Source organism: Takifugu rubripes, chromosome 2, assembly GCF_901000725.2.
Source record: "Takifugu rubripes chromosome 2, fTakRub1.2, whole genome shotgun sequence".
Classification (NCBI taxonomy): Eukaryota; Metazoa; Chordata; class Actinopteri; order Tetraodontiformes; family Tetraodontidae; genus Takifugu; species Takifugu rubripes.
Genome location: NC_042286.1, coordinates 7,518,957 through 7,537,532, shown reverse-complemented (window position 1 = coordinate 7,537,532; position 18,576 = coordinate 7,518,957). Strand labels below are relative to the sequence as shown.

General features: G+C 42.2%; 1 protein-coding gene across 4 annotated transcripts; it reads left to right on the top strand.

Annotated features, from left to right (window-relative positions):
* The first annotated feature begins 1,433 nt into the window (after positions 1 to 1,433).
* ppp2r5ca (protein phosphatase 2, regulatory subunit B', gamma a) lies at positions 1,434 to 16,187 on the top strand. Of its 4 annotated transcripts, XM_029831971.1 has the most exons (16): positions 1,434 to 1,510; positions 1,603 to 1,668; positions 2,494 to 2,644; positions 8,979 to 9,178; positions 9,856 to 9,966; positions 10,138 to 10,230; positions 10,325 to 10,455; positions 10,660 to 10,719; positions 10,797 to 10,905; positions 11,075 to 11,128; positions 11,208 to 11,378; positions 11,473 to 11,600; positions 11,881 to 11,982; positions 12,076 to 12,148; positions 12,582 to 12,698; positions 13,768 to 16,187. In XM_029831971.1, the coding sequence occupies exons 1-16, from the start codon at positions 1,484 to 1,486 to the stop codon at positions 13,900 to 13,902; spliced, it is 1,728 nt and encodes a 575-aa protein (XP_029687831.1). In that variant the 5' UTR covers positions 1,434 to 1,483; the 3' UTR covers positions 13,903 to 16,187. The 4 variants fall into 4 exon arrangements, with proteins under 4 accessions (XP_029687831.1, XP_029687816.1, XP_029687827.1 ...); XM_029831956.1 differs by lacking the exons at positions 1,434 to 1,510; positions 1,603 to 1,668; positions 2,494 to 2,644 and adding an exon at positions 5,298 to 5,497; XM_029831967.1 differs by lacking the exons at positions 1,434 to 1,510; positions 1,603 to 1,668; positions 2,494 to 2,644 and adding an exon at positions 5,299 to 5,497 and having other exon boundaries at positions 12,617 to 12,698; positions 13,768 to 13,901.
* The last annotated feature ends 2,389 nt before the right edge of the window (positions 16,188 to 18,576 follow it).

The following is an 18,576-nucleotide window of genomic DNA, read 5'->3' as shown; positions in this document are numbered from 1 at the left end:
TGGGGGATCTTAACGAGACAAATAGCAGAGAAAATAACCCGGAAGAAGAGTCAGCAAAGGAAAAAAACATTGAGATGCCACTGTTCCCATACAGAAGCTGAGATGTAACACCAGGATTTTGTGGAAATACACTATTTTATTCATTTATTCAGGAAGAGATACAAATCCATGGAACATCTCTGCTATTCTTCATCAGACTGTAAACGGTCATCCCCTGCATGTGTGATTGAAAACATTTTTTAAAAATGGAAATGTTGTGCTGTCACATACTGTCCTCCATTAAATCCAAACATGCGCACACAAAAAATCCTCTCTGAACATTTTCCCCTGTTGCCCTGAGAGGAAATGAAAGTAGCCATATCAGCCAGTAATAACCCTGTGTTGACAATGAAGCTGTGGACAGGGATTGAGGCAGAGATAAAAACACAATGATTCCGAGAACAGAAGGCTCACAGCCTGATCGATACACATTGGCGTACTGTATCACCAGCCGGCAAAGAAAATCCTCCACGCTGCTAATGCAAATCTGTTCCTTCTCCAGTCAGAAATTAAAAGAACAACTATAAAAATTATGTGTTTGTTGTTTATATTAAAAACATGCAAAAAGAAATAAAGCAGCTGCCGTTTGGAGTGTTTTTACTGTTTATTGTAGTGCTGAAGGTTTAAATCTTTAAAGCTGGAGGGAATCAGAGTGGTCTTTTTAATACTGTTCATTGTGTCTCTTGTTAATGGGATTCAATATTCAAGTTCCCCTCAAACTTGTCCATCACCGGAGGGTGGGCATCCTGCAATAAAATAATCCCAATACTGCCTTCATGTGGACACTTTAATTCATTACATTGCGATTTGGAACGGAATCAACCAACCAAAATTGCTTAAATAAATAGATGAATAGAATTTGTCTGCCTGCCTTGATTTCTTGCACCAACCTGGACTCCACCTTAACGCTTCACGCTAACAAAAGGCTCAGTGTTCATTTGAGTCTGTTTCAGTGGGATCCTGCCAAACTAGGTTGATTATGGCTACGAAACGCAGCATTTTTGGACGTAAAGTGAAGATGCAGACAGAAAGTGTGCGCACCTCCACACCCTTAAAAAACAAACAAACAAAAAAACCTCCTTATTGAAGCTACAGCGCTACACGTCACTGCCCCCCTGCTGTGACTTTTGAGTGTTGCAATCTGGAGCATCCCTCGCTTGGAGTCCACCACTGGGCAGAGAGTGCAGCAGCAGCAGTAACGGCAGCCTGAAGTTGCGCACAGACTGCGAACATAATCTTGTCACAGTGAATCATGAGGTTTTAACAATGCGCGAATTGTTGCGTGGTTCCGGAAGAGGCTTCGGCGAGTCTGGGACTCAGTCACATGCTCGGACGGTCAGTCGCCAAATCCCCAATCAGTATGTGGAGCCATGCTGACCGGGTTCCTGCTGTCAGTGTGTGACAACACTGCCGACCTGCTGACACCGGGGATTCCTTCCTCAGCATGCCTCACAAGAGCAAAAAAGATAAGGTAAAGTTATTTTCATGGGCTTTTGTTTGAGTCATGCAGGACTCCGCGCGTTGTGTTTACTGTCCCTCTACTGTTACTCATTTTTTTGTCAGGAATCCACCAAAGTAGGGAGAGGCAAAAAATCTGGGGGTAAAAACGGGCCTGTGGATGATCGAGATGTAAGCATGACTTTTCTAAACTTCTAACCCTACAGAGAGAAATGTGTTTAAGAAACGTCCGGAATACGACAGGATCTACCTTTTTAATTTGCTTTCGTCGTCTCAATGGTGTCAGAAAACATTTATATTGTGTCTTAACTGCTGATGTGTTTGTTTTGTTTCAGTTTTCTTCCTTTAATACACAAATAACAATATAACATCAGATTAAAATTATATATATTTTTGGAAAAATAAAAAATGACCACAAGCATCAATGATTTCCCCATCAGACATGAGTTCATCATATGAGAGTGGTAATCATTTTCTGCTTTTTCTCCTAACGAGCTTCTGAAAAACCCTGCTATTCATCCGTGCTTGTGAAATAAAGCGAAAGCTGCTCATGTGACATCACATCTCCATCTTATGACTTCATTTTCTGTGAGAAGGCTTGCAATCAGGGTCTCACCCTGTTTGTCTGGGGTAGCAAAGCTATTTCTGTCCACTTCATATCTGACCTAAATAAATCGCTGTGCGGCGAGCAGCAGAGACTGATTGATTGACTGCTGGGGTCCTGCTGTTTTGGCCCTATTGACAGCTCCATCAGTGACATCTGCTCAATTATTCTGTCCTCTGGGATCTGTCCAAAACTGTGTCAACAGATCCTGCCCAGTGCTCTGCTGACAGTTATCGGGTTGCCTCGCCGAGAATCACTCGATCTGATTCGGAAGGGAACTTGACCCTCCAACTACAAACTCTCCTCGGCTCCACGCTGACACTTGAGCACACGAGTTGTCCTGCAGTTTGCTCTGGCGCTGGCACCGCCATAACCCGTCCTTTTCTCTGCAGGGCTCCGGTAAGACAGGGCCTCCTGCGACTCAGCTAATGAGGGCGAAGCAGCCGGGCTCCCACTCTGCTGTGAAGAGAGAGAAGAGACTCAGCACTTCCTCTTTCCCCCTCAGTGCTAACAGGGAGCTGCAGAAGCTGCTTGCGCTGGCAGGTACTCCTCCTTCCGAAGGTGCTCTGACTCTCTTTGATGCAGCTCATCTCTTTGATAACTCTGTCTCCTCTCCTGCGAGATAACCATTCCTGGAACTGAATGTTTGGCCTGTCTGGATTAAGGGAGTTGTATTAACAATTCATAGACCTGGTGGATCCTCATAACTGCCTTTTTAACCTTGAGGTCATTGCTTGCTGCATAATTTATAGACAAGTAGATTGTCCGGCAGCTTTATCTGTAGTGCAGATGATGTGCGATCAGTTGCATCTCCAGCCATCCCAGGAGGGGAAAAAGACAGGTCTTACACACCACAGGGCTCAATCATGCAGGCATGTCTGACTCCGGCTGGACCTGACAGTGAAGATCCTATAACAGCCTAAATCAAAGATGAGCCCTGGTGTGTAGCACTCCGTGCATCTTAAGAGTCCCAGAATACACTTTAGCCTCAGCAGCTTTGGGATTTGAGTACACGTAATAACTATAGCTAGCTGCTGCCCACCCGACAGTGTTCTCATCGATCGCCTCATGTTAGCACCAATCACATTGGTGCTGCTATTAAGAGTGGAACAGTGAGGTTCGAGGCTTGAACATGCACATCAAACTTTCATGGCTTCTTTCTTTACACACAGCATTACAGGCAGGAGCTGGCTTAAGTGGGTTCCTGTAAACTATACCCTGCCGCACTTTGTTTTCATGCCGGGATGAACAACATTGCTGAGCAATAGCACAGTGTTCATAATAACAATAATACTAATGTTCGTTTAAATCAAAGTGTAAGGATGCATTTAGTCCATTTATTTATTTGGCATTACGACCCATACACCACAGCTAAGTTACTTTATGCAAGAGCCAGAAGAGCATCGATGACAGAGCAGATTTATTATGTACGAGATAAAATGAATACTGATTTGAAGAATCCTTTGGCAAACATTGTTTAATGACTTAAATCCATGATCCTGTACCACATGCCTGCTCCGAGTGTATCACTGCCCCTTACTCGTGGTGTGTGCGTGCAGCATTTAACACAGCTACTTACAGAGAAAACTACACAAACATGCAACAATATTCTGAGTAACAAATACTTGTATCTCATTCAAGATGACGGGAATCATGGAGGTTTTGAAGGCTGGATGCTTACAAGCATAAGAAATCCAACTTCTGCTTGTCAAATCTGACGAGGACGCGCCGTCAATTATTTAAAATTATCGTTGCTGCCCCCTGCTGGACACGCGCGTGAATTAATATAGTATTTTTTCCAAAAATTAATTAGCTAATTTTAAACTGTATTTTTTTATATAGTGTAACCTTCTTATATTTGGAACTCTCAGTGACCCTCTCTCTGTGTGTGTAAATGTATAGGTATATGTTTATATATAAAACAAGAAGATATCATCAGACGTTAGCCAAATGCACCTGAAGCCTCCAGTAAAATCAGATAATACCAAGTTAAATATGTATCAGGATGATCTATCACAACCCTCAGCTGGTCCAGTAGGAAGTCAGTAGCAGCTTTTAGAAAATACCGCCACTCGTTGCCATGGTTGTGGAATGTAATGACACCTCTCAAAGAGGCTTTTTCCCCTCTGTGAGAAAATACCAGTACACTTGTCTTTCATTTTGTTTCTGCTGCAGAAAAAAGGGCACCAATCAGAAAAGTCATTAATGCTGCTAAAAACATATCTTATATATTAAACATATCTCTGGAGCAGGTGACTTTATGAGTATGAAATAAGTCATTAATAATCTGTCAGTGGCAGAATAATTAACAATACAGACTTTTATGTAAAGTGGGAAAATGCTGTTTAACCGCATTGTTCTAAAAACAACCCTGGTGCTCTGGTTGTGGCTTCCATGTTTTCACCACAGGAAGAGGGGGGCGCCTCATCATGCAAAGATAAAATGCAGATTTTGTATCTATCGCTGACAATCTGGAAATATTTTCCATGCAGATTATTTGACTAAAAGGACTCTAACGCTATAGTTCATGTCTATCATAGAAAACAATGCTATGTTTCCATATGTTTGCTTTATTTCCCATCCTTCATGAGTACTCTCTAAACTGTGAGTAATGTTTGTGGCCACTTCTTGTGTTTTAAACCTTTATTTTGAATTTCTTTATTGTGCATGACTAGATAGCACATTTCCATTTCATCTGCAGTGTCATTATGAGGGAGCTTTGAAATTTCAGTATAAACTTCTCACCATTCCGTCTTCAGTTCCTCAAAGCTCCTCCAGCTCATTCATCCCAAGGATTTGAGACCCCCCCCTGATCTTCTCCTCCTCCCCTTTGATAAGAAACCACCAATGTGAGATGACAGGAAGAAACAACATAATGAGTGACTTCAAAGATCCAGCCAGTCAGGGCCCGCCTGCCTGAGCAGGCATTCGGAGAAAATTCTATCCACCTGCTTTTCCTAAGTCCGATTATACCACAGCCCAATAGTTAAACTGGAAATGATTTAACTCAATCTCATCCAAGATCTCAAGGCCGGCCTTCCATAGCAGGGACCAGTGAGCGTGGAGGAGGAGTCGTGGGGGGGTGGAGAGACTCCATCTCATGTCCCGCCTCCTTTCCCGACTCAACGAATCACATTTGTCCTTCCCGGGCACAACAGCCAATCACAGCGCCCCTTGCTGGTGACGTCACTAACTAGCCAGTTCCCTCCAGCGGAGCAGGGAGCTTCATTTTCTGATCTGCTTTTGTGCTAAAATGGAGGCTGGCCTGTCGCCCTGAGTGGATTCCCTTCCTGGTTGAGGTTTAGATGTTGACATGCAATAAAACAGACAAGATGGTTGTGGATGCACCCAATTCCAACGGGCCATTTCAGCCGGTGGCTTTAATGCACTTCAGAGGTACGTACGGCCGAATTGTTCTCCCTGTGCGTCCCAGCGACAAGGAGCGAGAGCGGAGCTGTGTGTTCATCTGCTCCCGTTCCCCTTCACTGCCAAGCGGGTAGTTTGTCAGCATTCTTTCGGCTATTTGTGCGCGGGTTTTTGGAGATAGCCACGTTACATTCGAATAGCGAAGGCTGTTGTGTATTGCTGTGAGATGCGGACGCTACGTAAAAATCTGGTTTTACTAGTTAGCTGTGCTGCCTGCCCATCCCCCAGCCAACCGAGTGACGTCAAAGGAAGTGATGTCATAGAGAAGCTGAGGCTCTTTTCCTTAGTTTTTCTCGATATTAATCGTAATATACGTCCTTGGCAACATTGTGCTCCAGTAACACTGCAAGACACTGTCATAGGATCATTCGGCGTCGTTGTATTTCCGTCGGTTCACGCTCCTGTTCTGTGCACGAATTGATCCCGGCGTGGAGGCTGTAGACGACCACTTTGCAGCAAACTGACCCTTTCTCCATTTCCCCACCCTACCCCTCCGTGCACCGCTGTCAATTCCGTGCTCGCACAGGCTGACTTGTCTTGGTTGTGTTTTCCAGCAGCAACATGAGCCGGTCGTGTTCGTTTTATTCCTCCAGAGCATGGCGTCCATGTCTTCAGGTTACAGGACAGGGCTCGGCCTCATAATGTCTGCTCAATGTACCGTGTCATATTGGAAAGCCTTTGGTTGTGCTCAGCCTGCTGGAGTGGCATAGATGAAGCCTTGGGCATTTATTGATAACACTATTGAGCCACAGAGGTCTCTGGCCTCGGGTCAACCAGGCTCTCTTTCACAGACCAATCGGTTCCACATTGTGTCTGTGCTGGTTCCCCATGCCTCAGCATTAGGAATTAGTGAATGCTATGGCGAAGGGAGAATACATCCAAATGCATTCTAGTTTCATCTCAGCTGGATAGTTAGTCGGGGATCCAGGCCAGCATTACTTTACACCAACAAAATGGCAACACTCAGTAGTAAGGTTTTAAAGTTGTACTCAGTTCCCTTATATTTCATCATTTGGATTCCAGATTCCAGAACATGAAGCCTTAATAAAATAGAGGAGGTTAATAAAAGGCCATGTTGTGAGATTTACAGGTCAAGCGTTACAATACTGTGAGGCTAATTGACCATTTTAGCAAATGCACAGGGATTTTTTAAATTAAATAGGACCCATCAGCTTCTCTGTCGGGTACACGTGCACAACAGTTTTCTGGCAAGTTCCCAACAGTGAGGGTAGACATAATTTTCTTAGCCATAAACACCCAGTTTCTGTTAGCTGTTAATTGCAAATACCTAAGTTTGATATCAACCCCCCCTCCCTTCTTCCCTGACAAGGCTGTGAATGATGTGTATGACATCTCTGGTGTGTGTTCCTGCCTCCTGTCCAGTGTCTGCTGGGGCAGCAACAAGTCATCCTGATTAAACCAGTCACACACTAGCACACAAACCCACAATAATAAAAAACAGCAACAGAAGGAAATCTGTAGGTACCCACCAGCATCAAAGGAACCTATACCATTCCAATTTTAGAAATAATACACTTTAATCTTTTGGACCTGTTCAGCTTGAGATTATGTATGTTTTGTGATAAAGAGGGGGGTATGAATAGAGCTGGAGTATTGCCCCAGTATCCATGCAAGCCTAGATGTTAATGATTAGATAAAAGAACCCAAGAACTTAAATCACAAGGCAGCTTTGTAAATGCAGCTGCAAGTATGTCAATGAAGTGTATTCACCAAAAAAATCTCTGACTTCTGCTTATTCTTTATTGTTCAAATAAAAAAACCTCGTTCAATGGACGAATTTATCTGGCTTTGTTTTCGTATACATGTAAAATGCAAGACTGCTTAGGACAGTTGGTCAGTGTTTAAATCAACATCAGGTCGTTCAATCTTGTTTTCTGAACTCCCCGGGTCCATCTTACGCTGCCACCCCGCCGTTCAAAGAATGGTGTTTCCCAAAGTTGGACAAGGTGCCAAATGTCACTTAGGTTGGGGTCACGGGAAATGGTCAGCGAGAAAACTCATTCTATCTTTGGGTTTGTGGTGGAACATGTCAACTTTAGGATCATGGCACTTTGTTTTCATGTTACGCAACAGCCTAGTGGGATATTTTAGGAGTGTACACAAATGCTATAAGGCAGGCCGGCAGGCATACTTGTGCAACAGTGGCACCATGAGTATTACATAGCCAGAGGTGGAAGGTATGGTAATACATTCCTCGGTCCTCATGTTCCAGCTGGCAGCGGCAGTGTTTTGTGTCAGAAGCTGAGACTGACTGGCTCTCCCGTCCTTGCACATGTGGCCAATAACTGCAGCACTAACCATCTGAAAACTGACTCGTCCTTGTGTAAACTCATTAAAATCTGGGCAGGAGTGAAGAGGATCGGTTATCTGTTATTTCTCACATACAGAAACATTTTTTTCTTGCATTTTGCCACATAAACCTCAAGCCAAATGATTCCCACGTGGTCTGTACAGAGACAACACACGGAACATTTCCACTTTTATCCAGCACCCCCCCCCCCCCAAGCAGATTGTAGGAATATCATTACCTAATGTGGTTTTATTTGTCTTTGGATCATACTGTGTCTTTAGTTGATCTTTAACTTCTTTCCTATCCTCCTAATTTCAGAACCTTGTGCTAAATCCATAAATCATCATTTGTCTTGGCATCTGATTATGTTTATCTCTGTAATTAGCAGTGTTCTGCCGCAGGCTACTATACAGTCATTGAAGAGGAATAGGATTCAACCCTATGCATACGCTATGCTTATATCTGATCTAATCTACTGCCGTCACGCCTCAGTAACAGCCTTTTATAAATACCACATCAATTATTCACCCGCACTATGGCTGATTTTTATGGTTAGTGTCACAACTGACCCATGAGTCTAACGCGGAGTATTCCGTCACAATGGGTTTGAGAGTTCAAAAAAGATAATTGTGTTTGCGGGAATGACAGCCAGCGACAGCAACAGCTGATTTGCTACTGTCAGACTTGGTCAGATGGATTACATTTGTGATCGCTGTCACAAATGTAACCTCTTCAACCAGCCCGTGTTCCATTCCCCTCGCCATTTTCTACATAATTTGTGAAAATATCCTGTCTGCCACAAATAAGGAGAGCCAACTGACATAAAATTGGGACGTATAGGAAATTAGCTTGTTTTGTGGTTGCCTAGAGCCAGCCTTTCTCTTTAAAACAGCCATCAAGTGACAGTGTAATTGAACAGTTGGGGGACATGTCGAATAGCAATGATACTAGAAAACTCCATCAAAGAGAGATAAAGCACTTTAATTTTGTGCCTCATCATTATGGTGTTGGCATGTACTGCTATCAAGCCACCACGTAGAATGACTTAATTTAGAGTTACAAAACCAAACACTGCCGCTCTTTATTTGGGGCCTTTTTGCTCTTTGACCCACATCAGACTTTCGTCCTTTGTCCCTGCAGACGTGGCCCCTGCAGAGCAGGAGAAGCTCTTCATCCAGAAGCTTCGGCAGTGCTGCGTTCTGTTCGACTTCCTGTCCGACCCGCTGAGTGATCTAAAATGGAAGGAAGTGAAGCGGGCAGCGCTGAGCGAGATGGTGGAGTACATCACCCACAACAGGAATGTCATCACGGAGCCCATCTACCCAGAAGTGGTGCACATGGTCAGTGTGAGACGTCGCCTCTGCTGTGTAAACCCAAAAATGAGGGTCAAACTAGTGGCTTCCTGTTTGTGTCATTTGTTTTTTGTCTAGTTCTTTTGCACAATGGCAGTTTCAGAATTAGATCTATAATCTTAAGGGTTAACTCAGAGACACACCAATGTCCTTCTTTTCATGTATGTGCTCTGTGCGAAATCCAAAATGCATAATTTAATTCAGTTTCAGAGATCTGAACCCAGAAAGTTCAGTCTTCACTCTAGGCTGAAGTTCAGTGCTGCTCACTTTATCTACCTCTCAGCCTGTCACTACAAACAAAGAGCCCCAGTGTATTAGCAGGCCACCTGCACCATCCCATGATCTGTCTGGCAGGAAACAGTGACCCTCGGGGTAGTCAGTTGACGCACTTGCACTGTTATAGACCCAGTGCCCCTGGAAGGCAGTTAGAGAGGCAAAGATTCTATTGATGTAAAAATAAGAAAGTTATTTTTAAATGGAGGAATAAAAAAAAAGTTTGGTTGAAAATGTTTCCAGGAGTGGCAAACTTTATTTTACTTTAAACTTTACTTTATTCTGTGCAATATAACTTGGATTTTACAAAAAAAAAAAATATATACATATTATTATTATTATTATTATTATTAGAATACTACCCAGAGGAATTAACTTTCCTCTACTTCCAGTTTGCAGTTAATATGTTCAGAACTTTGCCTCCGTCGTCTAATCCCACCGGGGCAGAGTTTGATCCAGAAGAAGATGAACCGACGCTTGAAGCCGCTTGGCCACATCTCCAGGTTCAGACTTAATCATTTATTCATCCGCAACACCCAACATAATCAAGCTGCTTTTATTTATTCCTGCGCATGTTGTGTTTGTTAGCTACCACAAATAAACCCCCGTTTTGGTGACGATTACGTTAAAATGATTCACTCCAAATAAAATCTCCATTGTGTTTTCTTTGGCAGCTCGTCTACGAATTTTTCCTTAGGTTTTTAGAATCACCTGACTTCCAGCCTAACATAGCAAAGAAATACATCGACCAGAAATTTGTTTTGCAGGTAAGAAAGGAATTCAACTCGCAGCTCTGTGGAATAGCTTTGAAAGGTGCTGACGGTCACTGTTGAGTAACAATTGAACGCTGGTGTATTTCAGCTTCTCGAACTGTTTGACAGTGAAGATCCCAGAGAACGAGACTTCCTTAAAACAACCCTGCACAGGATCTATGGAAAGTTCCTGGGACTGAGGGCGTACATCAGAAAACAGATCAATAATATTTTCTATAGGTGAGGACAGTTTTCCTTCAGCACTCTTCTCAGCCTGTGTTCTAGCTGAGAAGGTAACATCATAAATAGTTTTTAATGTAAAGGCTGGAACCTGTGAAATAGTACTTGATGATATGCAGTTTCATCAGTATCATGTCTTCAAAATGGCAACGACTGGGATGAAAGTTAAGATGTCGAATTGGTATATTTTTTATGTTCTTTCAGGTTTATCTATGAAACAGAGCACCATAATGGTATAGCTGAACTACTGGAAATACTGGGAAGGTAAGGCCCTGATTTGGTATGAGGTGTGAAAGTTTCTCAGCTGTTTATTCTACCGTCTTTCTCTTCCAATTACTCAGCATAATCAATGGATTTGCCTTACCACTCAAAGAAGAGCACAAGATTTTCCTGTTGAAGGTTTTATTGCCCCTGCACAAAGTTAAATCACTCAGTGTCTACCATCCACAGGTATGCCTGATGCTCACAGACGCATCTTTAGAAACACATTTCCATATTTTTGTGCCGACTTCATCCCGCAGATTTATTCATATGTTCATCCTGTTTCTCCAGCTGCTGTTCCCTTTTTTTAGTTTGCCTCTTCACGTTTTAAGTATTCACTGGCTCATGTGTTTTGCAGCTGGCCTACTGTGTGGTGCAGTTCTTGGAAAAAGACAGCACTCTAACTGAGCCGGTATGTAAATAAGGATTTAATCATCGTCACCAAAATGATCTTTGCTCCATCAAAGACATATTTTAATGTCGGCCCACAGGTGGTAATGGCTTTACTGAAGTATTGGCCAAAGACTCACAGTCCCAAGGAGGTGATGTTCCTGAATGAACTGGAGGAGATCTTGGATGTGATTGAGCCTTCAGAGTTTGTTAAAGTGCAGGAGCCTCTCTTCAGGCAGCTAGCCAAATGTGTGTCCAGCCCACATTTTCAGGTAGCCAACAGATAATGAAAACAGTCTGGTTCTTCAGGTGTGGTAGGTAATGAATGTCAGTACATTCCTGACTGCATGGTTTAAATTCCTGTAGGTGGCAGAGAGAGCTCTGTACTACTGGAACAACGAGTACATCATGAGTCTGATCAGCGACAATGCAGCCAAAATCCTGCCCATTATGTTCCCCGCACTCTATCGCAACTCCAAGACTCACTGGAACAAGTAAGGCCCCTGCACAGGTTCTGATTGTCGCAGCATGTGACACCACTCCAACACCGGGGCGATATCTCTCAAGTCCGTGTTGATTTTTGAGCAAGGTCACGAAATGCACGACACCGCAGCGCAGTTGCACATAAGTCAAACAGGTTTCGTCATTATGGAGCCAACGGTGGTTTATCTTCAGGTCCATGTTTGAGGTCCTTTCTCTAAAATACCAGATGTGTCATTTAGTTTCATACCAATGCTGTTAAAGAATGATGACTTGTGCCTGCTGTGCGTGCAGGACCATCCACGGCCTCATCTACAACGCTCTGAAGCTTTTCATGGAGATGAATCAGAAGCTGTTTGATGACTGCACACAGCAGTTCAGGGCTGAGAAAAACAAGTAGGTGCCGCTCTCTTTGTCCATCCCAAAGATTCGCCGTTCAGCCTCGGCGAGGTTTTGGATTTAATGGTCACCTTTGGTTCTTTTCTGCAGAGAGAAGGCAAAGTTAAAAGAACGGGAGGAGGCCTGGATCAAGATCGAGAACCTGGCCAAGTCAAATCCACAGGTGAGTGTCAAGAGTGCAGCTTCACACCTTTTCCTCCTGTGCTTTGGAACGTGTCATCATAGCACTAGTGTGTGTAGAATGTATTGAAATGGATGGGGTTTTTAATTTATGGTGTTAGCTGGTGAATTTCAATTCCTTTGTCCCATCTTATCACACGTGCGTGCAACTTAGGCTCATTTGTTCATATTGTCATTAGTAAAGAGCTTAATTTTGGTGATTAAAACAGTCGACAGTAAGCGTTTATGCCGATGAACACGAGGTATTTTTAAATGGCACCGCTGTGTTCAGCGCATGGTTATTGGAAAGAACACACACACGTCGTTTCTGATACTGTGGTGGTGTCTTGTCATCAGGTGAGAGGTCTCCTTTGCATGCAACTGAAAGTCTTTTCTCCATCCTTTTGTGTTTGTTTTTCCCTTTGTTTTCAACATAGTTCTCTGTGTATGTTGATTCCTCTGACCTCAATAGTCCTGTAGCAATGGAGACGGATATCCCTTTGATAGAAGATGTTCAGAGGTTAAAAAAGACAGTTGAGGAGGGCGCGACTCAGGTAAACCTGACTTTGTCTCTGATGTCTCTGAGCCTCACTTTACTCGCATCGCAGCTTTTAATTTGCGTTTCCAGACCTGAGCTAAAGAAAGCGCTGCAGTCGCTGAGGAATAAACGGTGTGTTTGTGGCATGTCGTTTCTGCATGGAGCCCCAAACTGTTCAGTATTTTTTGGATATTTATTAATGCAAAAGGTTTTCTGTCTGGGGGGTTTTCTTGCCGGCATTGCTTGCTCAAGGGTTGGGTTCTGGGTCTCTGCAAAGCACCTGCAGACAATCTTGATTGTAACAGATGCTACATAAATAAAGTAAATTGAAACGAACGCTACAGGACGCAGCATGGGTCAAAATATAGAGGTCAGCTCTCAAGGCTGAGACAACATGATTTGTTTTATCCTTTAAGAGGATAACAATGTCTCCGTTCTCGATACCCATGCTTTTGAGATTGGTTTGTTTGGATATTTAAATGTCACTTATTGGCAGCATTACGGTTGCCGTTTAATTCAGTTTGACCTGAATAAATGTTTTTGTTCCAGTTGTAAAACCTAAAGAAAAAACTCCAGTATATCTACTGACTGACTTGAATTGACAAAAGATAATTTTGTTCTTTGGTACAATACTGGATAATTTCGGGGTTCTGTAGATTTAGTGCATGGCGTGCAATTTAACATTATTATCGTTATTTGACATGTTGCAATACAGGCTGTGAATTCTGAATTCAGTAGTTATATTTAATAGAAAAAGGGCTTAATTAATGTTATTTTATTGAAAACATTTGCTGGTGATGTGAGTTTTAAGGATAATTCTTTTTTCTGCGCCCTCAATCACTGACGTTTAGACTGTGCTTGTCTCAGGTGAACGCTAAGCTTTGCTGCCCCCTTGTGGGTCAAAGTAATCTTGATGACCGCCATCATGCTCTTTACATTGTACAGAATTGTAATGGCACCCTTTGAATGTCTGCCATTTATCTTTTCCACATCCTTGTATGTGTAGCACATTCTTTTCTGTCCAGTTGTATATGTGATGGAATTGTGCACGAGGACATTATGATTGACTTTGGGCCTCCTCTCAGTTGCAGCATGACCAGCGGAAAGAGCGGCCTATGATGCGACGCAAATCTGAGTTGCCTCAGGATATCTACACCACAAAAGCCTTGGAGTCCCACCGCAGAGCTGAAGACATGTTGACCACTCACGATGGACTCTAGGACCCTCTACCTGCCAGCGTCTGGTTCAGCTGCCCCCTCTACCATCCACAGTTATGGACATCCATTTTGTCCACGTGTCAGAGTGACACTGATAACCCACACTGGGCCTTCCATCCATATTTCCTACCATGAGTTTACCCACAATCCTCATTTGTCCTTGATCCTTGAAGCCCGCCTCCCACAGATTTCTGCTTTCTCAGGTGTTTTACTTGATTTTGCGAGTGCGTCCTCACTACGTTCTGTGTGTTCTCCCGTTTCTTCCCACCTCATTTCTTCCTCTCCCGCCCCGTCACCCCGTGCACTCACTGTCAGTGTGGAATCTGGGAGCATGGACTCCTCAACACTGGTTCTTTCATTCCACCTTGGAATTGTGTTCTTAAGTGATTGGACAGTGTAGGAAACGATTGACTCTGAAGGCACATCTGTTGGCATCTGTTTGGGTTTCTTTTCTGTCGATGGGATCAAATCCAGAACCCGTTGCTCAGATAAAAGAACGGCCCTCACCTCTTGTCTGTCGTCTTTTTTTTTCTTTTTTTTTGGCCCGATCTATGGACTCTTGTCAGTGCCAAGACTGTTGTGTTCACTGTTTTATGTTTGTGCGAGAATCGAACAGGGGAACCTGCCTTTTGTTTTTCACTGATGGTTGAGATTTCTTTATTTTAGGACACCAGACCAAACTGAGGCCTGTCCTTAGCCTTGCAATGTCCAAAAAAGATGGCAAGGAAACGAAGTGTCCTGTGGACATCTGGCGCTTTCTTTTTTTCGTGCCATACACTGTTCTTTATATGCTTGCTTCCTTATGTTTATCAGCAATATTTAATAATCAGGCCATAATGATGCCTAGCTGGTTCAAACAATGGTACTCGCTGCTTTCTAGTCGTCAGACAGGAAACTGTATGACTGTCTGGTGGCTAATTTCTCCATTTAAAAAGGATGGAGTGGTTATATCCCCATTACTGTCCCATGACTGGGATGTAAAATCGTGCCCTGTCAGGTGTCGTGTGTTTTTCATCCCGTATCTGCAGTAGCAACACAAAACTTGGCTGTAACAAATGGCCGGTTGAGATTCGTTGAGCAGCTTCACAAATATATGCTGTATTACAGAGGGAGGTTGTTTATAAAGCATCATTACTGTAAGATGTGTTTTAGTTGAGTTAGTAAGATGATGCAGACTTCGGTCATTGTTTTTCTTTTTTTCTTTCTTTCTTTTAACGCTGCACTTAGCCGAGGCGGCACGATTAAAGGTTTTAATGTCTGTAACTAATCCTGGAACATAATTTATTAACACATAAGCTAATCATACACAGACATTACAGCAAATGATCAACAGATTTGTTTAAGAGCTGACAACACCACGCAAATAAGCAATCGGGTGTTTTTCTGTTATGCACTCTTCCCTCGGTCAAATTAGCTCAGGCAGTACCATTGTTTAAACCAAGACAGTCTGCAGGAGTTCTTGATTTGAATCGTCGTATTTCTTTGTCTTGTCTCTTGAGGTCGGCAGTGCGGATGTCACTCTTTTTTCCTCGTCCTTCTGGCCTTCCACGGCCACAAAAAAAAAGCCCAGTGCTGAAAATAAACATTGTGACTTGGCTTTTTAACTGTGTTAATACTGTATTTGCTTGAATGCAAAATGATGTAAATTAAAACTACCATGTTAAACATGTACCTTTACCCTGGAGGAATGCCATTCACCAACCTGCTGCGGAGGTCATCGCGTTTAGGAAACAACCCCGCCTGCCGGGAGAGGCGTTTATTGGATTTTACGAGTCGAGTGAAGGCAGAGGTTTTATTTTAGCGCTGAAAATAAGTCACCTTCGATGATGAGACCATTTAAACTAGGTGGCTTTTGTCCGTTTCTGCAGGAGCTTCGCTGAACTTTTAATTTTAACATATTATTTCCAGAACATAACTTAAAGTGTCCTTTTGTATGTGACCTGTACTATATGATTCATTTAATATTGTATATATGATTTACCTTGTTTCATGTAGTGTTATATATCTAGATTAATTTTGTACAAACTGTCCTGTACAGAATAAACCGTCAATAGCAAGTGAAAGAAGTCAGACTGGCACATACCGTCTTATTTTCTTCTGTTTTTGGATGTACTTTGAGCCGTCAAGGATTTAGAAAATGTTTTTATTTTTATTATAAGATTTGCAAAGTTCTCTGCCTCCTCTATATAACTAAAACATCTTCATGCCCGTTGTGTGCTCCTTTCACTGTCTTTAGTGGTGTATAACTATATAATGAATAAAGAGTTTATTTGAATATATATTTTCAATCATGCATCAATTTTGGTTTTACTTGATCAGCATCCTTCTATGAATATATATATATCTATGACTGCTCTAGATTGTTTTTTATGTTAAACATGTTATGTTTACTATGGTATCTAAATAACATTTTCTAATAGCCTTAGTTGGGTATACGCGCTGCTCGCACACTAGGGGGCGCCAAACATCCTTCGGTTTCTCCAGCACATTTTAATACGATCTAAAAACACCCAGGTTCAAGCAAACAGATATGATGCAGCTAAAGTTATAGTTTCTTTCACGTTTTAAACTGGCTTTTAAATTGACACACTAATATTGTTAATTATGTTGTAAAAGCAACATCATTTCGAGTTTATTTAGTATTTCTGTTTAGACAAACTGGTGCAGTGCTGAAATGAACTGGATAGTGTGAGGTATAAATATTTTATGTGACCACCGTTTAAGCTTTAATAACAGTTTGATGCATACACCTATTCAATTTAGTAACAATAAATAATGTTTATAGTTTACAATCTAGAGCTGACGGGACTGATGCATTCCTCCTCAGCAGTTGCAGCTTTGATTAAAAAATAAGTTGTTTGCTGTTAAAATATTCAGAAGTGACGTCAAATTTACCGCCTCTTCATTGCGAAACGCACCTCACGTACCCCCTGTAATACCCCTTAAGCCATATCACTTCAATCAGCAGAGCAGATTACATTTTAGGGAGTGACGGTAGTGTAAAATCAGCCAGGTTCCTCTCAGAAAAGGAGGGAAAACCTGATGCGAACTTTCCCAATGCAACACGTGTTTCATGGATTACTTCCTGTTAGTGTAATGAGAGTGTTGAGATGATGCTTATGACCTTGCACCTGTTGGTTTGTAGTAGCTTATCTGGTGCTCTTGTGAGAGTATTAAATCATGAAGTCACACAAAGTGAAGATCAAGCCTGGAGTGGCAGGATTGGTCAGTGGAGAGCGTGCTGGTAATGGAGCGGCCATATTTTGGGGAAATCAGGCAATTTGGCACTAATTTCTTTGTCCCTGGCTGACGCCATAGACAGAAATGAACCCGGGCTGCACAGCTGCACTGAAGAATGAGGGTTGCATCTGCTTCCACTGGTTGTTATTTTTATAATAATGCTTGAAAACATTGTTTGATTTAACTCAGAGTTAATTACCTATAACACCACACTTGTTTTTTTTTTTTTATGGTTTCTATAATTTGTTTTTATTTCTGCGTGAAGAGTAATTATGAAGACACAGTCCTTTTAAGTGGCCTTATGTCATTATGTAATCAAATTTATGGTCCTGATTAATGAATAAACTAAGACACAGCACATAATATGGAGAGTTTTTACATGTATTGTTTCAATTACAGTTTTATATGAACATTATGATGAAATAAAATAACATGTCAGTAATTATTTGCATGTGTGTATAAAAACCACATGCAAATAAGTGGAGTTTCTTTATTTACGAAAGAATAACTATCAAATGAATAAAGGTTTATAGAGTGCTGTTTGTTTTACAAGTAGTGATCATTTAATATTGGTAACAGTGAGATTGGCAGCAAATAGTTCTACAGGGCTGCAAGGGAGCCAAACAACTGACTGAAGATGTGCTTCTGAAAGAGCTTCAAAGAATTCCACATTACATTTCACAGAATCCTTGAAACCCAACACCAGCCTACTGGTTCAAAAGCTGCACACCATCGCTCCCTGGCTCGCGTATCACTGTGCACCGTTGCCAAGTTGTCCTCATTCGGCCTACCTGACTCAGAGCGGGCTCTCTGCCAAGGCTGACAGACTGCTGGAAGGCAGACCTGCTTCCATCTGGAACATCACAGGATCCACAGCCCGCTCCTGTCACAGTCACCCTCCTGTTTCATTGAAAATCACTGGGTTCTGTAGGTGTTAGCATGGCCACACAGCCACACCTGAAACCTGTAAAACTGGCCATAACTACAGGATTTGTCTATATTGGTTTATTCATAACTCAGCAGTTAAAGGTGATCATACATAGAAATGTTAAATGTCTTCTTTACACTCTGCCCAAAGTTCAAACAAAGCAGCACTCATGCCTATGCTAACTGGGTACCAGTCTGATCTGCAACATAAACCGGCATCGGTACATAAACGCAACACTATCATTAAACTAAGACATTTTCTGGTTATTAAAGTTTTCTTTTTTGTTAGTTTTTGTGTTTTTGTGGGCTTCCTCAAAACCATGCGCTTTTTGTACAAAATATCAGCACAGACTTTAATGGGACTGATTGTTGTGGCACCCCCAGGAATCACCTGATGGAGATTTAAAAAATAAAGATATACAATAAGTTACATTTCCGCTGTTTATTTATTTTATTAATTCCAGCTGTAACGAAGGAACTTTGAAGAATAACTCTAACCCTGATGTAGTA

What these genes read in the sequence shown, in the direction of transcription:
- ppp2r5ca (XM_029831971.1), top strand. Translation starts at nt 1,484, where the DNA reads ATGCCTCACAAGAGCAAAAAAGATAAG. An exon ending in ACCCAGAAGTGGTGCACATG is followed by an intron (nt 9,179 to 9,855) that starts GTCAGTGTGAGA and finishes CTCTACTTCCAG; the next exon opens with TTTGCAGTTAATATGTTCAG. An exon ending in ATCAATAATATTTTCTATAG is followed by an intron (nt 10,456 to 10,659) that starts GTGAGGACAGTT and finishes ATGTTCTTTCAG; the next exon opens with GTTTATCTATGAAACAGAGC.